The 20,234-nt window shown below is 29.8% G+C and overlaps 1 protein-coding gene and 1 pseudogene across 1 annotated transcript; both read right to left on the reverse strand.

Moving 5' to 3' along the window:
• Positions 1 to 685: 685 nt before the first annotated feature.
• Positions 686 to 6,170, reverse strand: LOC137827053 (disease resistance protein At4g27190-like). The gene is made up of 2 exons (XM_068633261.1): positions 2,750 to 6,170; positions 686 to 2,040 (listed from the first exon to the last, which is right to left on the reverse strand). Exon 1 carries the CDS (start codon positions 5,813 to 5,815, stop codon positions 3,305 to 3,307), a length of 2,511 nt encoding a protein of 836 aa, XP_068489362.1. The 5' UTR covers positions 5,816 to 6,170; the 3' UTR covers positions 686 to 2,040; positions 2,750 to 3,304.
• Positions 6,171 to 11,682: 5,512 nt separating this feature from the next.
• LOC137825599 (probable disease resistance protein At1g61300) lies at positions 11,683 to 17,378 on the reverse strand (annotated as a pseudogene).
• Positions 17,379 to 20,234: the final 2,856 nt, after the last annotated feature.

The following is a 20,234-nucleotide window of genomic DNA, read 5'->3' on the forward strand; positions in this document are numbered from 1 at the left end:
TTCATACAACACATATATAAACAACACTACCTCTTTTTATTACTAGTAAGAGAGGCCGAAATATTATCCACATGATCTATTTGTTAAAATGGAAAATGTATAATTACTTTATTTGTCTATATATTTATTATTAATATTCAATTTAGTATAATAGTTTTTAAAAAAATTAATTTGGTCTCTCTTTTTTTTAAATGTATACAAATTGGTTTTTTTCTTAAGTGACACAGTGACACCTTACTCGTCAAGTGTTTTATGTGGTAAAGGATAGAAAAAAGTGGAATTGAGTTTTTTCTGAGGTGCGAGGTGTCAACGTGAATTGAGAGATTAGTTTAGTGGAAAATTAATTGAAAGTTAGGATTTTTTAAATTACAATTGAAGTGGAGGATGATCGAGATGAAGATGATAAAGCCAAGGATGGTCGCGAAAACGTGGCAGAGGAGCTGCTGCCGCTTGTGATGGTGGTGGCCATAGTCCTTGGTCATGGTTGGATGGGAATGAGTGTGGATTGGTTGGTAACTAAGGATGAATATACAGAGGTGTGTTTTGGATTCACCCTGATGAGAATATTCCCCATTTCATCCTCCAAGACGTCACTGTCTACGCATTCAACCTCTCCTCCAGCGTTGCCATCCCCTCCCCCACCGCCCCCACCCCAATACTCTAACCCTCACCATGCAGGTCACCCTCTCCGCCTTCAATCCCAACCACCGCATCCTACACCAAACTCGAGGCCTACGCCTCCTATTGCGGCCAACAAGTCTCCCTCACCACCGCCGTCTGGTCCCCCTTCCTCTACGACAGTGCCGTTCCCGTCTCCTCTTTCATGCTCGAGATTCTCCAACAGGACAAAACCTCCAAAGGAGTGCTGGTCAACGTTAACTGATTTGCAATTAAAAAACGCTAATTTCCAATAAGTTTTTCACTACACTAATCTCTCAATCTATTGTAACTTGACACCTCATATTTCACTTCAACACCCAATTTCACTTCTCTTTCTCTCTATTATTTATCTATCATATAAATAGTACTTGAAGTGTAAAGTGTCAAGTACGAATAAGATAATTATACCAATAAAAAGCAAAAGATTATCTGATTAATTGTAGCAGATGGAGATTAGTTGGGTGATAATTTCATGCAATACCACACTTTATCACTTCCCATACTTAACTCTACATGCTTAATTGTAGCCTTCTATTTACATATCTATAATATTTCACTTAACAACATCATAATCTAAAGACATTATAATTGTGTCTAGAAAAAGGACATGTGAATTTTACCTGGATGTAGATATAAACTTGGAGAATACTTAGGACATTCCTCTATGATATTTTCGACATCTTCTTTTAACTTAAATCCGTAGTGAATCTGTTCGAAGTTTGGCAAATTTTTTAGTTCAATATATGTCAGTATCTGTAGTAGTACTTGTTCTCCCTTTTTACCCGTCTCTTCTTCACCGCCGTCATCAGCTTCTTGTTGAAAACCAAAAACCTTGTGTAATTGAGAGCACTCTTCTATTCTCAAAAATTCCAGACTTGTAAAGTGACTAGCCGATAGATTATAAAAAAGATATTTCAACTTATTGCACCCTTCAACTACAATGTAAACGAGTTTTGGGAAGCAGAGTTGTTGGGTTTGGAGTTGTTGTGCATCACCTAAATCAAATATTTGTTCCAATTCATCACATTTCTGTATATACAGTTCTTTTAGGATTGGTAAACTTGTAGCAACAGTGATGGCGAAGATGGTTTTTAATTTTGGACATTCATATATGGAAACAATTGCAAGGTTTTGGAGGCTTAGAAAACCTGTGGGACCCTTCCATATGAAGTTCAGCTCAGGTAGATTCCCCAATTCAAGATAAGTTATATCCAAGTTTAAAGGAAGTAGTTCTCCACTGCCCCCTTCTTCTCCCATTTGGAATTGGAAGATACCTTTTACTCTAAGATCACACAAGCAAAGCTTTTCAAGTTGGAGTGGAAACAATAGATAATCCAATTGGTTGAATGTGTTGGTAATGAACCATGCTATTTCATTCTCCTGTATACACAACATAATTCATTCTTAATATCTTACATTTTACACTTCATTCTCCTTTATATATTTCAATCTTAAATCATCAATCTAACGTACTTCAAAAATCACACTATATACCGCACTTCAAAATCTTATATCTATCACTTCTAATTACAATATCATTTTTTTTATTTACATGTATTGCATCTTTGGAAAGAATATATATTATTTTTCAATAAACTTAATGTGAGTAAGCATACCTAAAATGTATTGAAAAATAAAAACAAAAAACTAGATCAAAACTCATTATTTAAATAACCTATAAAAAAATTACAATAGTAATCGAAAAAAAAAACGATCATCAGTGGGTCTGCATACAATTCATTAAAATATAATTGATTAAAATGATAAATACTTGTTTATTAGGCTAGATAAAAAGATTATCCATTTCATATAATTATGATTATTTATAAATATATTTTTCAACTCAAACACAATGCAAGAGGCTTTTGCTTGGTTGCATTCTTGGACCTGATCTTGCTGGGTTTTTTTCTGTTCCTATGGGTTTGTCGCAACCCTTTTAGTGGAGAAACTAAACTCAAACATAATGCATTTAAACAACAACATTGGAGAAACTACACTCATTCCTAATAATCCCTGTAAAAGGTCAATTTATGTTTAAAACTCATTATTATTAATCAATTTAATGAAATAATAAATAATAATATATTACCATTGAAGTTGAATTTTGCTGGAGATTTGAAGCAGTCACCATCTCAAATATGGAAGAGTCAAGCAATTTCGGACAACCAACGCAAGCTAACCTTTTAACATTTGGAAGATGTGAACGATAATATTCCGGCCAAATGTCAATTACATTTGGTAAGTGCGTCAAATATAGAGTATCCAAATTAGAAAAAACTTTGGTATCAGTCTGTTGAAAACTCGGGTACACTGCAATATTACGTTCTTTTTCACTGCCAAATACATATTTCAACCCCCTGTTCTCATATATATTCACAATTTCCAAACTTACTAGCCTTACGGCTAAACACATAGAGAATATATACTCCAAATTGTTGCACTTTTCAATACGAAGAATCCTTAATTTTTGGAGTGTCAAAGATGAAGGACTTTGAGGGCTTGAAAGAACATTGTTGCTTTCTTCCACTTCTTCTGTTATGTGCCTCAATGCGCTGCAGGAAGATATTGTTAGTTCCTCTAACAACACTAGAGATTGGACACTGGATGGCACGAAGAGAGAAGTTAACAGAGGACATTCTGATATTCAAAGGACCTTCAGATTGCATAACTTAGACTTCCTTAGAAAAGATATACTCTTCAATTTACTACAATTTTGTATCAAGAGCTTTCCTAAATTTTCGAGGAAACATCGCGAAGAGGGATCACAAAAAACCTCTTGAAGGCTACATAAGCTTTCCAAACTTAGGTAAACAAGTTTAGAGAATACACTGTTGCTGGTATTCATAGTGCTATCAACGAGACATTCTATCTTTTTGCAATTTTTGAGTCTTAGGGCAGTCAAGTGATTCATGCCTTGTGGATCCATGGATGGGATTATATTTTTAAAATTTCCCTTAAGGTCCTCCAGATGAAGGAACTCTGCTCTCAGAAAGAGATCCTTGATTGGTAGTGATACAAAATTTTGAGCAGCAACATCAAACTTGTCTATTAATAAGCTTCTAGACTTTGCGTATTTTTTCATAATTGTAGTATTATCGAACACATCCATATAATTGGTGTTTGTTATAACATACCTCTGTAATTTGGAAAAAGAGACGTCATGTGGAAAGTAGTCTACTAAATTGATCAAGTACAAATACAATTCCTCTAACTGCAAACACTTTCCTACAACTTTGTAAGGTTCAACATTCCTTTCCTTAATCGTACATCTGTACAAATCCAGAATCTTCAACTTCTTTAATTCAACAATCCCAACAGGAATTTTTTCAAATTTAGAGTCACGCAAGTCAAGAATCTCAAGTGCTTGCAGTCCTTCCACAAAAGATATGTCACCTAAATCATGTTTTCTCAAGGACAATGTTCGAAGATTTTTTGCTGACTTCAATGACTCTGGCAAAGACAAAACTTTACTTTGCCGATTTAAACTTTTGATTGCTAAGGTTTTAACATTTTCCCAACTTTTAGGAGCCGTATCTGACACTTTAATGCGACCTTTAGAATAAAGCAAGAGAATTTCAAGTGTCGAACAATTTATTCTATAATCGAGAAAATCATTTCCTGTCACATTAGGCCATAAGGCTATTGCTTGCTTATCTTTCATGATTTCATCATCTGCCAACACACTTGGATCCACTTCTGTACCTGTGAAAATTGCTTGACCACTTTTAGATGCAATCCACAAGGCTACATCACGAACCAAATCATGCATTTTTACATTTTCTTTTGTTCTGGCTTGCATTAACAAAAAACAACTCTTCAGAATGTCAATAGCTTCATGCATCTCTCTCCTTGCATTCTCCATTGTGGCAAACGTCCCAACTGTGTGAAATCCTCTTACAAATCGAAATAAATCTTCCAAATCTATTTCATAATCCTCTGGAAACATAGAACACAACAATAATAAAGATTGAGCCAATTGGTTTGTCAAATTATTGTAACTTAATTCAAGACAAACATAAGGACTTATTAAGCCTTTTGGAATATCTAGTGGTTTAGAATTTTCTAGTCTTGACAATGCTAACTCAAAATCTTCAATAGTTCTCCCCTTTAACGTGCTTGCGACCGTCACAATTGCAATGGGCAATCCCTTACATTCATTAATAATTTTTTTGGCCACACCATTCAAAGGTTCTGAGGAGACATCAGTTACATTTGCATATTTGCTGAACAAAGTCCATGCTTCATTGTCAGTTAAGAGATCAAGTTTAATTATACTTTGGCATCGCATAAGATTGCATATTTCCCTATTTCGAGTTGTTAGGAGTACGCAACAAGTCTTGCAGCTTTCATCAAATGGAATACCTAAAGCTTCAAAGTTTAGCTTTTCCCATACATCATCCAAGATTAAAAGAGTTGTACCTTCCCTTAATCTCTTTGATAGTCTTTTTGCTCTACCTATATCTGATACTTCATTTATCTTCAAACTCAATTGGTCAGCAATTTGATCTTGGATACTTATGATATTTGGTGGTTGAGACACCGTTGCCATGACAACCTTCTCAAAGAGTTTCATCTCTTCAGCCTTTTTACCCACTTCTTTTGCCAAAGTAGTTTTCCCTGAGCCTCCTAGTCCAACTAACCCAATCATGAAAACACTTTTATTCTTTAATGCTTCTAGAAGCTTGTTGTATGATGCTTTTGTAGATTTGAACATAGTGAAATCATTGGAAGAATAGTACTCCATGCCTGGAAGTTCAGTAATCATGGAAAACGATTCAAACTTGCTATTACGATCAAGCTGAATCATTTTAGTTGTTTTTCTTGCTATTTCTTTTGCAAGAGAATATTGACATTGCCTTCTCAAATAGCTCTTGTTTACATTCGATATTCTTTCTTCCAGCAATTGTACTTCATTTAAAACTTTCTCAACATCTTTTAGCCACTTCTCAACAACCGATTCAACTTTTTCAGTCTTATTAGTTGCTTCTCTAATTCGCTCATTCACACTCTCTCGAGTCAATTCCAATTGTTCTTTGACATTTGGAAGATTCGAAGCAAAGTTGTGCAAACAACACAAGTATTTAGCATGGTCTAAAATTGGAAATACTGCATATTCTACAATCTTTGTTGCGATGGAAAGAAAAAAATCCTCCATTTGAGTTGATATAGTTTCCTAAGCATGAATGAGTTCATCATTCTTTAATTAGTTATAAAATATTATTGTCATGTATTCTAGGAAAAAAATATGTAATTAAAAAAAATAAAAATTATGTTATACTTATTACATAGAGATAAAAGCAATTATTGTTAGAAGTTACCTTATTTTTATATAAGAAAAAACTAAAATTAATAGTGTCAATAGGATTGCTTGTTTTATATATAATGAATAATGAATATTGTATACAATATATTATGATCCTATTTATATGACTTAATTATCAGATTAAATAAACGGTTATTAACTTTGAACGTATCTTAATGTAAATGTAAATCATGGGTAGGTAAAAGATCATGGATAGGATAGAGATTTAACTAGGCTAAATAAACAAGTGAAACTAGACTTGTATAAAACAAGATTAAGCCTAAAATGTATTATTGTTAAATAATTTCTAAATTAGTATCTAAATTTAAATTAGTACAAAGTGGTACTTTAAGTCTAACTCAATCTCATACAACCAGTTCATAAGGTTGAGGTTTGCACCCACTTATATACAATAAAAGACTCTAATCTCTAGTCGATGTGAGATCTCTAACACTTTTGGTATCAAAAACATTGGTTGCTAATTAGATACCAATTTAGAAACTATTTAACAATAATAGAAACTAATTTAGAAACCAAATTTGGTTTTAGTTTTTAAAATGGTCTCTAATTTAGTTACTATTGCAACTATATATTTTGGTCTCTAAAAATTGGTTTCTATTTCATGATTTTCTTGTAGTGTATGATTGAGATGGATGTAAAATAGGAGTAATATGATGAGAGTAACAAAATGTAACTAAAATGATGATTTGAATTGAGAAACGTACCTGAAGATTTGTGCAGATAGAATGTGAAGAAGAAGAAGAAGAAATATGAAGTGAATGGTGTGGAGATGCAATTTTAAAGAATGAGAAGTGATAAAAAAGAAGCATGAAGTTCCTCAGTTTCCAAGTAAGGCATAGAATTCATTCCTTAATTTTTCTTCACTTTATCAATAACAACAAATTCTTTTTCCAATTTTGTTGTGTTTCTGCTTTCACCTCTGCACAAGTTACGAATATACAAGAAATCAGGACAAAATGTTTCATTACTTTTAAATGACATCAATTATTAATAATTCTAACTTAAACTCATTATAAGCGAATAAATAAATAAATAAAACACAAACAATGTTTGAAATGAAAAAGAACCGTGTCACAATTTTCCAAATTTACCAACTTTATAATCTAAATTTATTACTAGCTAAAAACTTAGTAGCTAATTAATTAAATATTAATTTAAAAATCAGTTTATAAATTTTATTAATAATAAAAATTACTTTACATACTAATAATATTTTTAATTTTTAAAATAATAACTAAGGTAGTCAATATAACAATTAATTATTTTTTGTTTTTAAAATTAATTTTTATTTAACGATTTTCTTGTATTACAAGAAAATCATTAAATAAAAACTAATTTTAGAAACAAAAAATAATTAGTTACTATTCAACTAAACTAGATACCATTTTATACACTAAAAAAATTATTGATATTTAAAATAGTTTCTATTATTAATAAATATTCATAATATAATTTATAAATTGGTATCTAATCACTAGCTATCAAGGTTTTAACTATTTATTACTTTATATTGTAAATTAGTCTATAGAAGACTAATTTATAATCTAAAACATTAGTAGTTTAAATCTTGGTAGCTAACTTAAATACCAATTTAAAAACTATTTTATAAATTTGTATTAATAATAAAAACCACTTTAGATAACAATAACTTTTTACTCTCTAAAATAATATCTAATTTAGTTAATACAAAGACTAATTACTTTTTATCTCTACATTTGAACAACAGTGATGAGAGAGTTTTGGAAGCAAAAGAATCAAGTCATTTTCATTAAAATGGTAAAGTAAATAGTATCCGTGGAAGGTCAATCACTGCAACACGTATAACCGATGCTATTACCAACAATGTTTAATTTTTGAGAAAGCTGGGTATGAGATTTTAGGAATCTTTGTAAGCCATATAAGCTGTTTCGCTGCATGTGTGATGCACCATTTTTATGTAGAACAAGGAGAATGTAAAACTTCATAATGGTAGCATCATTGTAATGTGGAGGGCATCTATCATGCCAGATTTTATTTAGAGAGGTCTTTAGGAAGTGGCACCATGGAAAATAAATGTTGATGCTGATGATTATAATTTTTAGTAGGGTTTGCTGTTTTGGAAGAGAATCCCTGTAAAATTTTTTGGGGGTAACTCTTACACGGACTTGTTTTTGTGTAACAGGGCTGGTGCATTTGTTTTTTTAATAAGGGTTTGAGGACTGATGTATTTGTTTTTATTTAAGGGTTGGAGGAAATGCTCTGTTTTATTTATTTAATTTTATTCAGTTCAGTGGACATAATATTAAATCTTTAAACACTGTCACCGATAATAGTTCTTGTCAGTAACTTTAGGAAATTATGTAAAGTTAAAACTTGCTACAATAATGACTGTGATTGAATCACATTATTGCAATAATTTAGGATCGTTAAAAATCATAAAGCCAGCAACGTTAATTTTATAAAATTAACGTAAAAAAAAAAAGTACTGCAACATTTTGAAAAATCAACGAGTCAACTTCTTTTACCCAATTAATTAACTAAATCGAACTTTTTAATAATAGAATTGCGTAAATTGAGTAAACTAAATAAAGATCAAAACGGTCATTTAGCTTATGTATTTGTGCATTAACATTTAGTATTAATACTAAAGTTCATATACAAGTGATATAAAATGTCATTTTTTTATCAGTAATATATTAATAAAATAAAATGAACTTTTATACATACTCTTATCTAGTTTAAGAGTTTAACGAACAATAAAATATCATTAGCATTGACTGGTTTAGATGTTTATGTTGTATGTCTACTATCACTACTAATAAAAAGAAACTTGATCATTGTGCTAAAGTTATATTTTTTATGATCTTCTACCTCATAATATCAATGTTTATACCTTATAATATCAATGTTTATCGGAATGTTATCTTTTACTCATCAAGCTAAAGCTAAATTCACTTGTGATTTTGTTGAAGTTAATACTAATATTGAATACATGATCTTCCTTAATTGATCTTGGGACGTATCTTTCAATGAATTATGGCTAGGGAAGTTAGGGAATCCAAATTCATATTCTCCTCTGAAAATATTTTGGTTCTATTTCTCCCTTAAATCTTAAGTCCTTTTCTGACTAGTTTATGTGTTCTGTTTGGTTTGTTTCTTTGTGCTTACAGATGTTAGTCTATGAATATATGACAAATGGAACCCTAAGGGATCACCTTTCTGGTATATTTAAACTTCTATCATCTAATTTTCTGTATTTCCTGTATAAGTTTTCTTTTCTTATTTCTGGCTCCAATTTGGTTTCAAGTACAAAGAGACTAATGTTATAACTATGTTGGTAATGTTTTATGACAGCTTATTCAAAAGATGTTCTTAGTTTTTCTCTGAGGTTAAAGATTGCTTAATATATTTTATTTAAATTAGTTTTTATAAAATATTTCAATCTTTTAAAAATATCACTAAAAATTTAATTTTAAAAATTAAATTATTAACCTCTAAAATAATAAAATTAGATATTAGTTTAATTAGAAACTAATTTAAAATCTAACCGTAATAAGTAAGTAAACTTTCACTACAAGAAAATGATGAAATAGAAACCAATTTTTAGAGACCAAAATAATTAGTTACAATAGTAACTAAATTAGAGACCATTTTGGAAACTAAAACAAAAATTGGTTTCTAAATTAGTTTCTAATATTTTCTATTATGGTTAAATAGTTTCTAAATTGGTCTCTAATTAGCAACCAAGGTTTTAGAGACTAAATTTAGAAACTAAATAATTGGTAGATAAAACATTGGTTGCTAATTAGATACCAATTTAGAAACTATTTAACTATAATAGAAAATAATAGAAACTAATTTAGAAACCAATTTTTGTTTTAGTTTCTAAAATGGTCTCTAATTTAGTTACTATTGCAACTAATTATTTTGGTTTCTAAAAATTGATTTCTATTTGATGATTTTCTTGTAGTGTTTGATAACCAATGTTAAAAAACCAATTTAGATTGTAATTCACAAATCAATTTAGTTTCCATTATATAAAAACCATTTAGTAACCAATTATTAAAAATTAATTTAATTACCATATTATATTATATAAAAACTAATTTAATATATATATATATATATTAAAAGTAATTTATTGACCATTATTTTTTATATTTTATATTTATTTGTAAATTTATGTTCAATAATTCTAAAAAAAATTATCAATAATTAAAATTTAGTTTTTATTATAATTAAAATTATTGATTACAAATCTAAAATATAACTCCCTCTCTTATAAGAGAGGAAGAGTTCTTCTAATTTATAAACCAATTTAGTTATTATTATATAAAAATCAATTTAGTTACCATATTATATAATTATATAAAAATTAATTTAATAAATATATATATAAAAAAAAGCAATTTAGTGATCATTAATACAAAAATTAATTTAGTAATCATATGTTTAAAGACTAAATGACCATTACTATATTGATCTCTAATTAATAATAATTTATTTTAAATATTATCTTGTTTACCCACATATTTTTTATATTTTATATTTATTTGTAAATTTATGTTCAATAATTCTATAAAAATTATAAATAATTAAAATTTAGTTTTTATTATAATTGACATTATTGATTACAAATCTAAAATATAACTCAGTTCTAAAAATAAGAGAGAAAGGAAGAGGTTGGTGCTTGTATAGAAGAAGCCTTTGTTTTGAGATTTGAAGAATGATGAACCCAGTTCTGTGAATTCAATAGGGAATGCAACCAGGAGTAATGCATTACAAATGAGTTCTGTGAGAGAAGATGATGAGAAAAGGAGAGAGCAGGTAAGGTACTACAATTTTAGAATTCAAATTCAAACATGTAAATGTAATAAGATATTTTCTTGATTTCATGTACTTGGGAAAAAATGAGATCTGCAGAGTTAAAATTTGGAATTCTCTTAGAATGTTATTGGTAATGTAGCAGTATCAGTTTTCTTTGGGCTTCTGCTAGCTCTTACTAAAAATGTAGTTAGTTATAATTAATCAATTTTGTAATAGCTACAGAGATTTGTTTATGATGGTGCATTCCAGGTACTTTTTAAGTACCAATCAGGATTTCAAATTCTTCTTCCTTAGTTCTTACATGGATTTGTTAACTAGCTCTAATGATATAAATATCATTAATAAATATCACTCTAAAAGATTAATTCAAAGAGAAAAGAATCAAACACTTAAACACTTAAATATAGCACCGAGTGTTTCATATTACACGATACACGACATAAGACTTAGACATCTCACAATATCACAAATTTCCTATCAAGTTCTTGAATCCTAAAACAAGAAAATAAACACTCACACAGATAAATATTTAACAGAAAGAACTTACTTTCTGTTATTGATTATTTATATACAAATTTCAATATTATCCCACACCCCAACTCGTCACAACACTATGCTTCCCTCCAGCAATTGTCTCCCTACAAAATAATTATATGGTATCAATGTTTTAATATTATGCTCCTTCTCCATAATGAGTGTCATAGACTAGTGGGACCAACGAGTTAGCATTAGTTATTTAAAAAATGTTTTTATTTTATTTGAAGAACTTCAAAATATGCAGAGGAAAAAAATACTGTCAATTACATTTTTTTTTATGTATTTGCACTAAAATTTAGAAAATCATGAGGCATACAGGAAAAGAAAATATGAAAGTAAGTGTATTAACTTCTATAAAGTAAACAATTTCACACGAGTCAAACTTCCATATTTATACAACACATATGTAAGCAGCACTACCTCTTTTTATCACTGAGTAAAAGAGGTTATATTATCCACCTGATCCTCACCTGATCCTCTTTCTAAAGTAGCAAAAAGAACTTACCTGATCAATTTATTGTCGCGCATGGAGATGAGTTGGGTAATAACTTGAGGCATTGCTTAATTGTAGCCTTCTATTTACATATCTGATAGAATAATATTTGACTTAACAACATCATAATCCAAAGACATTGTAATTGTGTCTAGAAAAAGGACATGTGAATTTTACCTGGATCTAGATATAAACTTGGAGAATACTTAGGACATTCCACCATCATATGACTGTAAAGATTTTCTTTTAACTTAAATTCGTGGTGAATCTCTTCGAAGTTTGGCAAATTTCTGAGTTTTATATGTTTCAGTTTCTGTAGTAGTACTCGTTCCCCCTTTTTAGCCGTCTCTTCTTCACCACCATCATCAGCTTCATTTTCAAAACCAAAAGCCTTGTGTAACTGAAAACACTCTTCTATTTTCAAAATAAACAGACTGGGAAAATGACTAGCCAATAGATTATAAAAAAGATATTTCAACTTATTGCAGTTTTTAACTTCAATGTTTCTGAGTTTTGGGAAGCAAAGTTGTTGGGAAGAATCCAGGGTTTGGAGTTGTGGTGCATCACCTAAATCAAATATTTGTTCCAATTCATCACAGTTATCTATAATCAGAAATCTCAGCATTGGTAAACTTGTAACAACAGTGATGGAGAAGATGGTTTTCAGTTTTGGACATCCATTTATGTGAATATGGTATAAGCTTTTGGAGGCTTAGAAAACCTGTGGGGCCCTTCCATATGAAGTTGAGCTCAGGTAGATTCTCCAAGTGTAGACGAGTTATATCCAAGTTTAGAGGAAGAAGTTCTCCACTGCCCCCTTCTTCTCCCATTTGGAATTGGAACAAACCTTTTACTCTATGATCAGACAAATAAAGGCATTTAAGTTGGTTGAATGTGTTGGTACTCAAGCATGATATTTGATTCTCCTGTATACACAACATAATTCATTCTTAATATCTTACGTTTTACACTTCATTCTCCTTTATACACAAAATTATCTTCACTATTCACTTAATGTTGATTGCTTCGTTGATATCGTAATATTGATTAATTTAGCTTTCAAGTTATCTAAGCTAAGCACACTTAATTCGACAAAGTTATGTTTAAATACACATTTCAAAATTCAAAATTGAATAAAGTTATCGGTAATTAAAATCAGTAAAATTGTTTTTGAAAAAAAATTATGAATAAAATTGCACATTTAGTAAAATATGGTGAAAATTTTTTTCTCTTAATTTTATTTAACTAACTATGTTAATGACTTCATACGATCATACGAAAGTATTGAGTTCTGCGGAATTGATTTGCTAGCAGTGACCTTCAATTTTTAAAGGGTAAGAAAACGTCTTTTCAATTTTTAATAAACAATCTAACATTCCTTCATCATTAAAAATAGCAAATAACATTTGTTTCTCAGTAAAAAGAAAAGAAAATAACTATATTCTTTTATACATGCAATGAAAAAGATAAATACAAAATCATGGAATTTCTATATAGACTTAATTTGTAATATTTTGGCTAAATAAAGGGCTGAGTGCATATATTTCAATCATTATATCATCAATCTAACTAACGTACATCAAATATCACACTATACACCACACTTCAAAAATCTTATATCACTACAAGAAAATCATAAAATAAAAATTAATTTTAGAAAAAAATAATAATTAATTACTATAATAACTAAACTAGAGACCATTTTAAAAAATAAATAAATTTTTTGTTTCTAAATTAGTTTTTATTATTGGTTTTTAAATTAATATTTAATTAGCAACCAAAGTTTTTGCTACCAAATTTAGAATCTAAATAATTGGTAGTGAAAACTTTGGTAGCTAATTAGATACTAATTTAAAAACTATTTACCAATAATAGAAACTAATTTTTGTTTAGTTTCTACTATTGCAACTAATTATTTTGGTGTCTGAAAATTGGTTTTGATTTTCTTGTAGTGTATGGATCACTTGTAATTAAAGTATGATTTTTTTTTATTATTTACATGTATTCATCTTTGAAAAAAAAATATTACTTTTCAATAAAATTAATGTGAGAAAGAAGACCTAAAATATATTGAAAAATAAAAATAAAAAACTAGATCAAAACTCATTATTTAAAAAACCTATAAAAAAAATTAGAATACTAATCGGAAAAAAAAAACCCATCAGTACAGCAGCTATGAATACAATTCATTAAAATATAATTGATTAATTTGATAAATACTTGTTTAGTAGACTAGATAAAAAAATATCCATTTCATATAATTATGATTATTTATAAATATATTTTTCAACTCAAGCACAATACGAATATAAATAATTATCAGAATAAAAGTAATGATAAAAAACTAGTGCGATATGATTGTTATTCTTAATGCATTTAAACAACAACATTGAAGAAACTACACTCATTCCTAATAATCTATGTAAAAGGTCAATTTATCTTTAAAACTCATTATTTTTAATCAATTTAGTGAAATAATAAATAATAATAATATATTACCATTGAAGTTGTTTTTTTGTTGGAGATTTGAAGCAGTCGCCGTCTTAAATGTGGAGTCAAGCAATTTGGGACAATCCATGCAAAATAAGTTTTTAAGAGTGGGGAAATGTGGACGAGAATATTCAGGCCAAATTTCAATCACATTTGGTAACTTGCACAAATGTAGAGTATCCAAATTAGAAAAGAATTTTTCACTCGGATACACTGCATTATTACGTTCCTTTTCACTGCCAAATGCATACTTCAACCTCATGTTCGAATAAATACTCATATTCCAAACTTACTAGCCTTACGGCTAAAAACACAGAGAATGTATACTCCAAATTGTTGCAACTTTTAATTCGAAGAATCCTTAATTTTTGGAGTGTCAAATATGAATGACTTGAGGTGCTTGAAAGAACATCGTTCCCTTCTTCCACTTCATCTATTATGTGCCTCAAGGCGTTGCAGTTAATTATTGTTAGTTTCTCTAACAACACTAGAGATTGGAAACCGGATGGCACAAAGAGAGAAGTTAGCATAGGACAATCAGATATTGAAAGCACCTTCAGATTGCATAGCTTAGACTTCCTTGGAAAGGAGATGCTCTTCAAATTACTACAATCTTCTATCAAGAACTCTTCTAAATTTTCGAGGGAACATCGAGAAGAGGGATCACAAAACACCTCTCCAAGGTTATGTAAACTTTCCAACTTTAAGTAAACAAGTTTAAGGAATACAAATTCAGGTTGAAGAAAATCAATATTGTTGTTGGTATTGCTAGTGTTATCAACTAGGCATTCTATCCTTTTACACAATCGGAGTTCTAGGGCAGTCAAGTGATTCATGCCTTGTGGATCCATGGATGGGATTATATTTTTATAATCTCCCCCAAGGTCCTTCAGAAGAAGAAACTCTGCTCTCATGAAGAGATCCTTCATTGGTAGTGATATAAAATTTTGAGCAGCAACATCAAAGTTTTGTATTAATAAGCTTCTAGACTGTGCGTATTTTTTCATAATTGTACCAACCAACTCCTCACTATAATTGGTGTTTGTTATAACATACCTTTGTAATTTGGAGAAAGAGACATCATGTGCAGAGCATTTTTCTAAATCGATCAAGTACAAATACAATTCCTCTAACTGCAAACACTTTTCTACAACTTTGTAAGATTCAACATTTCTTTCCTTAATCCTACATCTGTACAAATCCAGAATCTTCAACTTCTTTAATTCTACAATCCCAACAGGAAGTTTTTCAAAATTAGAGTCACGCAAGTCCAGAATCTCAAGTGCTTGCAGTCTTTCCACAAAAGATATGTCACTTAAATTATGACCTCTCAAGCACAGTGTTCGAAGATTTTTTAACGACTTCAGTGATTCTGGCAAAGACAATTTCTCATGGTAACTATTTATACTTTTGATTGCTAAGGTTTTAATCTTTTCCCAACTTTGAGGACTCATATCTGATACTTTTATGCGACCTTTAGAATAAAGCAAGAGAATTTCAAGAGTCGGACAATTTATTCTATAATCGAGAAAAGCACTTTTCCAGACATTATTCCATAAGGCTATTGCTTGCTTATCTTTCATGATTTCATCATTTGCCAACACACTTGGATCCACTTCAGTACCTGTAAAAATCGCTTGACCACTTTTAGACGCAATCCACAAGGCTACATCACGAACCAAATCATGCATTTTTACATTTTCTTTTGTTCCTGCTTGCATTAACAAAAAACAACTCTTCAGAATGTCAATGGCTTCATGCATCTCTCTCCTTGCATCCTCCATTGATCCAAACATCCCAACTGTGTGAAATCCTCTTCCAAATCTATTTCATAATCCTCTGGAAACATAGAACACAACAATAGTAAAGATTGAGCCAATTGGTTTGTCAAATTCTTGTAACTTAATTCAAGACAAACATAAGGACTTGTTAAACCTTTTGGAACATCTAGTGGCTTAGAATTTTCTAGCCTTGACAATGCTAACTTAAAACCTTCAATAGTTTTCCCCTTTAGCGTGCTTGCGATTGTCACAATTGCAATGGGCAATCCCTTACATTCATTAATAATTTTTCTTGCCACACCTTTCAAAGCTTATGAGGAGACATCAGTTATATTTGCATATTTTTTGAACAAAGTCAATGCTTCATTTTCAGTTAAGAGATCAAGTTTAATTATACTTTGGCATTGCATAAAATTGCATATTTCCATATTTCGAGTTGTTAGGAGTACACAACAAGTCTCGCAGCTTTCATCAAATGGAATACCTAAAGCTTCAAAGTTTAGCTTTTCCCATACATCATCCAAGATTAAAAGAGTTGTACCTTTCCTTAATCTCTCTGATAGTCTTTTTGCTTTACCTATATCTGATGCTTCCTTTAACTTGAAACTCAATTGGTCAACAATCTGATCTTGGATACTTGTGATATTTGGTGTTTGAGACACCGTTACCATGATAACCTTCTCAAAGAGTTTCATCTCTTCAGCCTTTTTACCCACTTCTTTTGCCAAAGTAGTTTTCCCTGAGCCTCCTAATCCAACTAACCCAATCACAGAAGCACTTTTATTCTTTAATGTTTCTAGAAGCTCGTTGTACGATGCTTCTGCAGATTGGAACATAACAAAATCATTGGAAGAATAGTACTTCATGCCTGGAAGTTCAATAATCGTAGAAAACGGTTCAAACTTGCTATCACGATTAAGCTGAATCATTTTAGTTGTTTTTCTTGCTATTTCTTTTGCAAGAGAATATTGACATTGCCTTCTCAAATAGCTCTTGTTTACATTCAATATTCTCTGTTCTAGTAGTCTCACTTCCTCTAAGACTCTCTCAACATCTTTCAACCACTTCTCTACAGGTGGCTCAATTTTTTCAGTCTTATTAGTGATTTCTCTAATTCGCTTATTCACACTCTCTCGAGTCAATTCCAGTTGTTCTTTGACATTTGGAAGATTCGAAGCAAAGTTGTGGAAACAACACAAGTATTGAGCATGGTCTAAAATTGGAAATACTGCATATTCTACAATCTTTGTTGCAATGGAAAGAAAAAAGTCCTCCATTTGAGTTGATACAATTTCCTAAACATGAACAATTCTTTAATTAGTTATTAATTAGTTATAAAATATTATAATGTCATGTATTCTAGCAAAATATATGTAATTAAAAAATAATAAATAAAAATTATGTCATACTTATTATATTACATAGAGATAAAAACGATTATTTACAAGTTACCTTATTTTTATACAAGAAAAAGCTAAAATTAATATTGTGTCAAGAGGATTGCTTTTATATATATATATATATATATATATATATATATATATATATATATATAAACAATGCATTAAATATTTATAATAAAATATAAATTGATTTTTAAATTAATTAACCTGTAATGTCTAAAGACTAGTTTCCACAAGAAATGATTGGAAAAACTATCATGTGTATTTTAACCTTTCAAACAAGGCAAATAAAACATACATGAAAATAGGTATGTAATGACATATTTAATATTTTAATATTTTTGTATTATAATTACTTGTCTTCCTATTCCGAAAGAAATCAGAATTCTTATCTCCATATGTATGAGTCAACTATCTTTCTATATGTAATTATATTAATTAAAATAACTATTTATTCTTTTAACCAATAAACTAATACAAATAACATGTGATATGAGCTGAAAATAATATTATAATGATTAAAGATTGTTTACAAGTTATCGTAAAAACAATTAATTTAAAATTAAAGATAATAGAATGTAGATACTAATAATTATAAAAAAATAGATTTTAAACTTAAATGCATTTTTTCCCTAACAAATTATTAATATTTTTGAATAAAAAAATAATGAATTTTTTAAAGGAAAACAAGTTTTAAGAGGTATTAATTAAAGAACAAATGTTTTTTTGGTAATATAACATAGTATGAAAATATTTTTAAACATAAATTTAAATATGATATAATTGTTATAATTTAAAATTAAATGTGAAATATTAAAAAACATAAGTATATTCTATATATTGATGACAAGTCTTGTAAGTATATTAGAAGGGATGATTTTAAAATAATAAATGTTAAAATTTTAAGTTATGTTTAAAAATATAAATTAATTTTTTAAACTATTTATTCATTTTTAAAACTCTTTCTTTCTTTAAACTCTTTTAACTAAGGAAGTTGTGATCAATTGATCCAGTTTGTAGTGAGGATTTTTGATCCAGTTTCTGGTGAGGGTTCTGATTGCACTAGTACAAAAATAAGAGCGCTCCATTAAATTATTTAATGCGGCTCAGCGCTTAAACGCATTTGGAAAAAACGCGGTGATATTTTTAAAATTAATTTGATTTATAAATGCGGCTATTTGAATAACCGCATTTGTAAATCAAAGCGCTTGATTTATAAATGCGGTTATTCAAATAGCTGCATTTATAAATCAAAAAGCTTATTTACAAATGCGATTTTTACGTTTAGCCGCATTTGTAAATTCTTTTTACCCTAAAAATTTTACGTGTCTCAATAGTTTCGTAGTTTCTTTCGTTTGCGCTCATCTTCTTCGTTTTTCTCTCGTTTGCGAACTTCATTGCTGTATTGATCGAAGGTACGTTATACCATTCCAAGGTTTCACTTTCTTCCTTTCAATCTTTCCATGGCTTTCATTTTTAATGGCTTTCGTTTTTCTTTCCATTGTTGGTCGAAGGCAGTACTGTTCCATTGTCTCTCACTCGCTGCTCCGCCGCCGCCGCCATTGCCGATGTTCCTCTTTCTCCCCTTCCACTCTTCACCAACAACTTGGTTCACCCACAAGGTTGGTTTTTAAATTTTTTAATTTTTCTTTTTGCATTTTTTTTATTTTGTTTTATGTATTATAATTTATTGTGTATTTTAAATTTTATATTATTTAGTATTTATTATATTTCGAATTTGTATGTTTTTTATGTATTATAATTTGTATTTTTCAAAATTTATATTATTATAATTTATAATTTGAATTTGTATGTTTTTTCATGTATTATGTAATTTATATTATTTAGTAGTTAGTTGTTACTTTATATGTTATATTTAGCAATAATACGTTCTGGTATTGAGTCCGGGGGTGTTCGACCCTCGGCAAACACGTGAGATAGAACACTGATATAAAAATTCTAATTATTCCAGAATATATAATATGGATAGAAATTGGATGAATTTTGTTCGTATAAGTGAGGAGTACGAAAGAGGAGTAGAAGAATTTATACAATTTGCACAACGTAACGCGATTAATAGTGGTCATGATGGAGCAAAGATCAGGTGTCCATGCGTTAATTGTTTGAATGGAAAGATACTGGATGTTAATATAATGAGGGAGCACCTGGTATGTGATGGATTTCTTCGATCTTATACAACTTGGACATGGCATGGTGAATTATTAAATTTACCACGTGTTTTCGTAACTGAAGAATACGTGGGGTCCACCATGGATGAAGTAGTACACGATGATGTAGATGATGATCGATTAGAAGACATGATTCGTGATGTAGGAGCTGAGTCTTTTGCAAAAGCGCATGGATATGAAAGTATGTCAAGTGATGCAGAGACTCCATTGTATCCTGTATCAACTAACTTCACACGGTTGTCGGCGGTGTTAAGATTGATGAATTTGAAAGCAATAAATGGATGGACTGATAAAAGCTTCACGGAATTGCTTCAGATGTTGAAGGATATGCTTCCAGAGGGAAATACTCTACCTAATCGTAATTATGAGACCAAAAAGATTCTTTGTCCAATGGGTATGGAGTATAAAAAGATACATGCATGTCCTAATGATTGTATATTATACCGGAAAAATTTTGAATTGTTGAAAAGTTGTCCGAGGTGTGGGTTATCACGTTATAAGTTGAAACAAAAAGATGATGATACTATTGAAGATATAGAAAAGCATGGACCC

The sequence above is a fragment of the Phaseolus vulgaris genome, chromosome 8 (genome assembly GCF_000499845.2).
Source record: "Phaseolus vulgaris cultivar G19833 chromosome 8, P. vulgaris v2.0, whole genome shotgun sequence".
In the NCBI taxonomy this organism is placed as follows: domain Eukaryota; kingdom Viridiplantae; phylum Streptophyta; class Magnoliopsida; order Fabales; family Fabaceae; genus Phaseolus; species Phaseolus vulgaris.

Bases quoted from the DNA above. Each gene is read 5' to 3' on its own strand.
- LOC137827053 (XM_068633261.1), bottom strand. From the start codon at position 5,815: ATGGAGGATTTTTTTCTTTCCATCGCAACAAAGATTGTAGAATATGCA.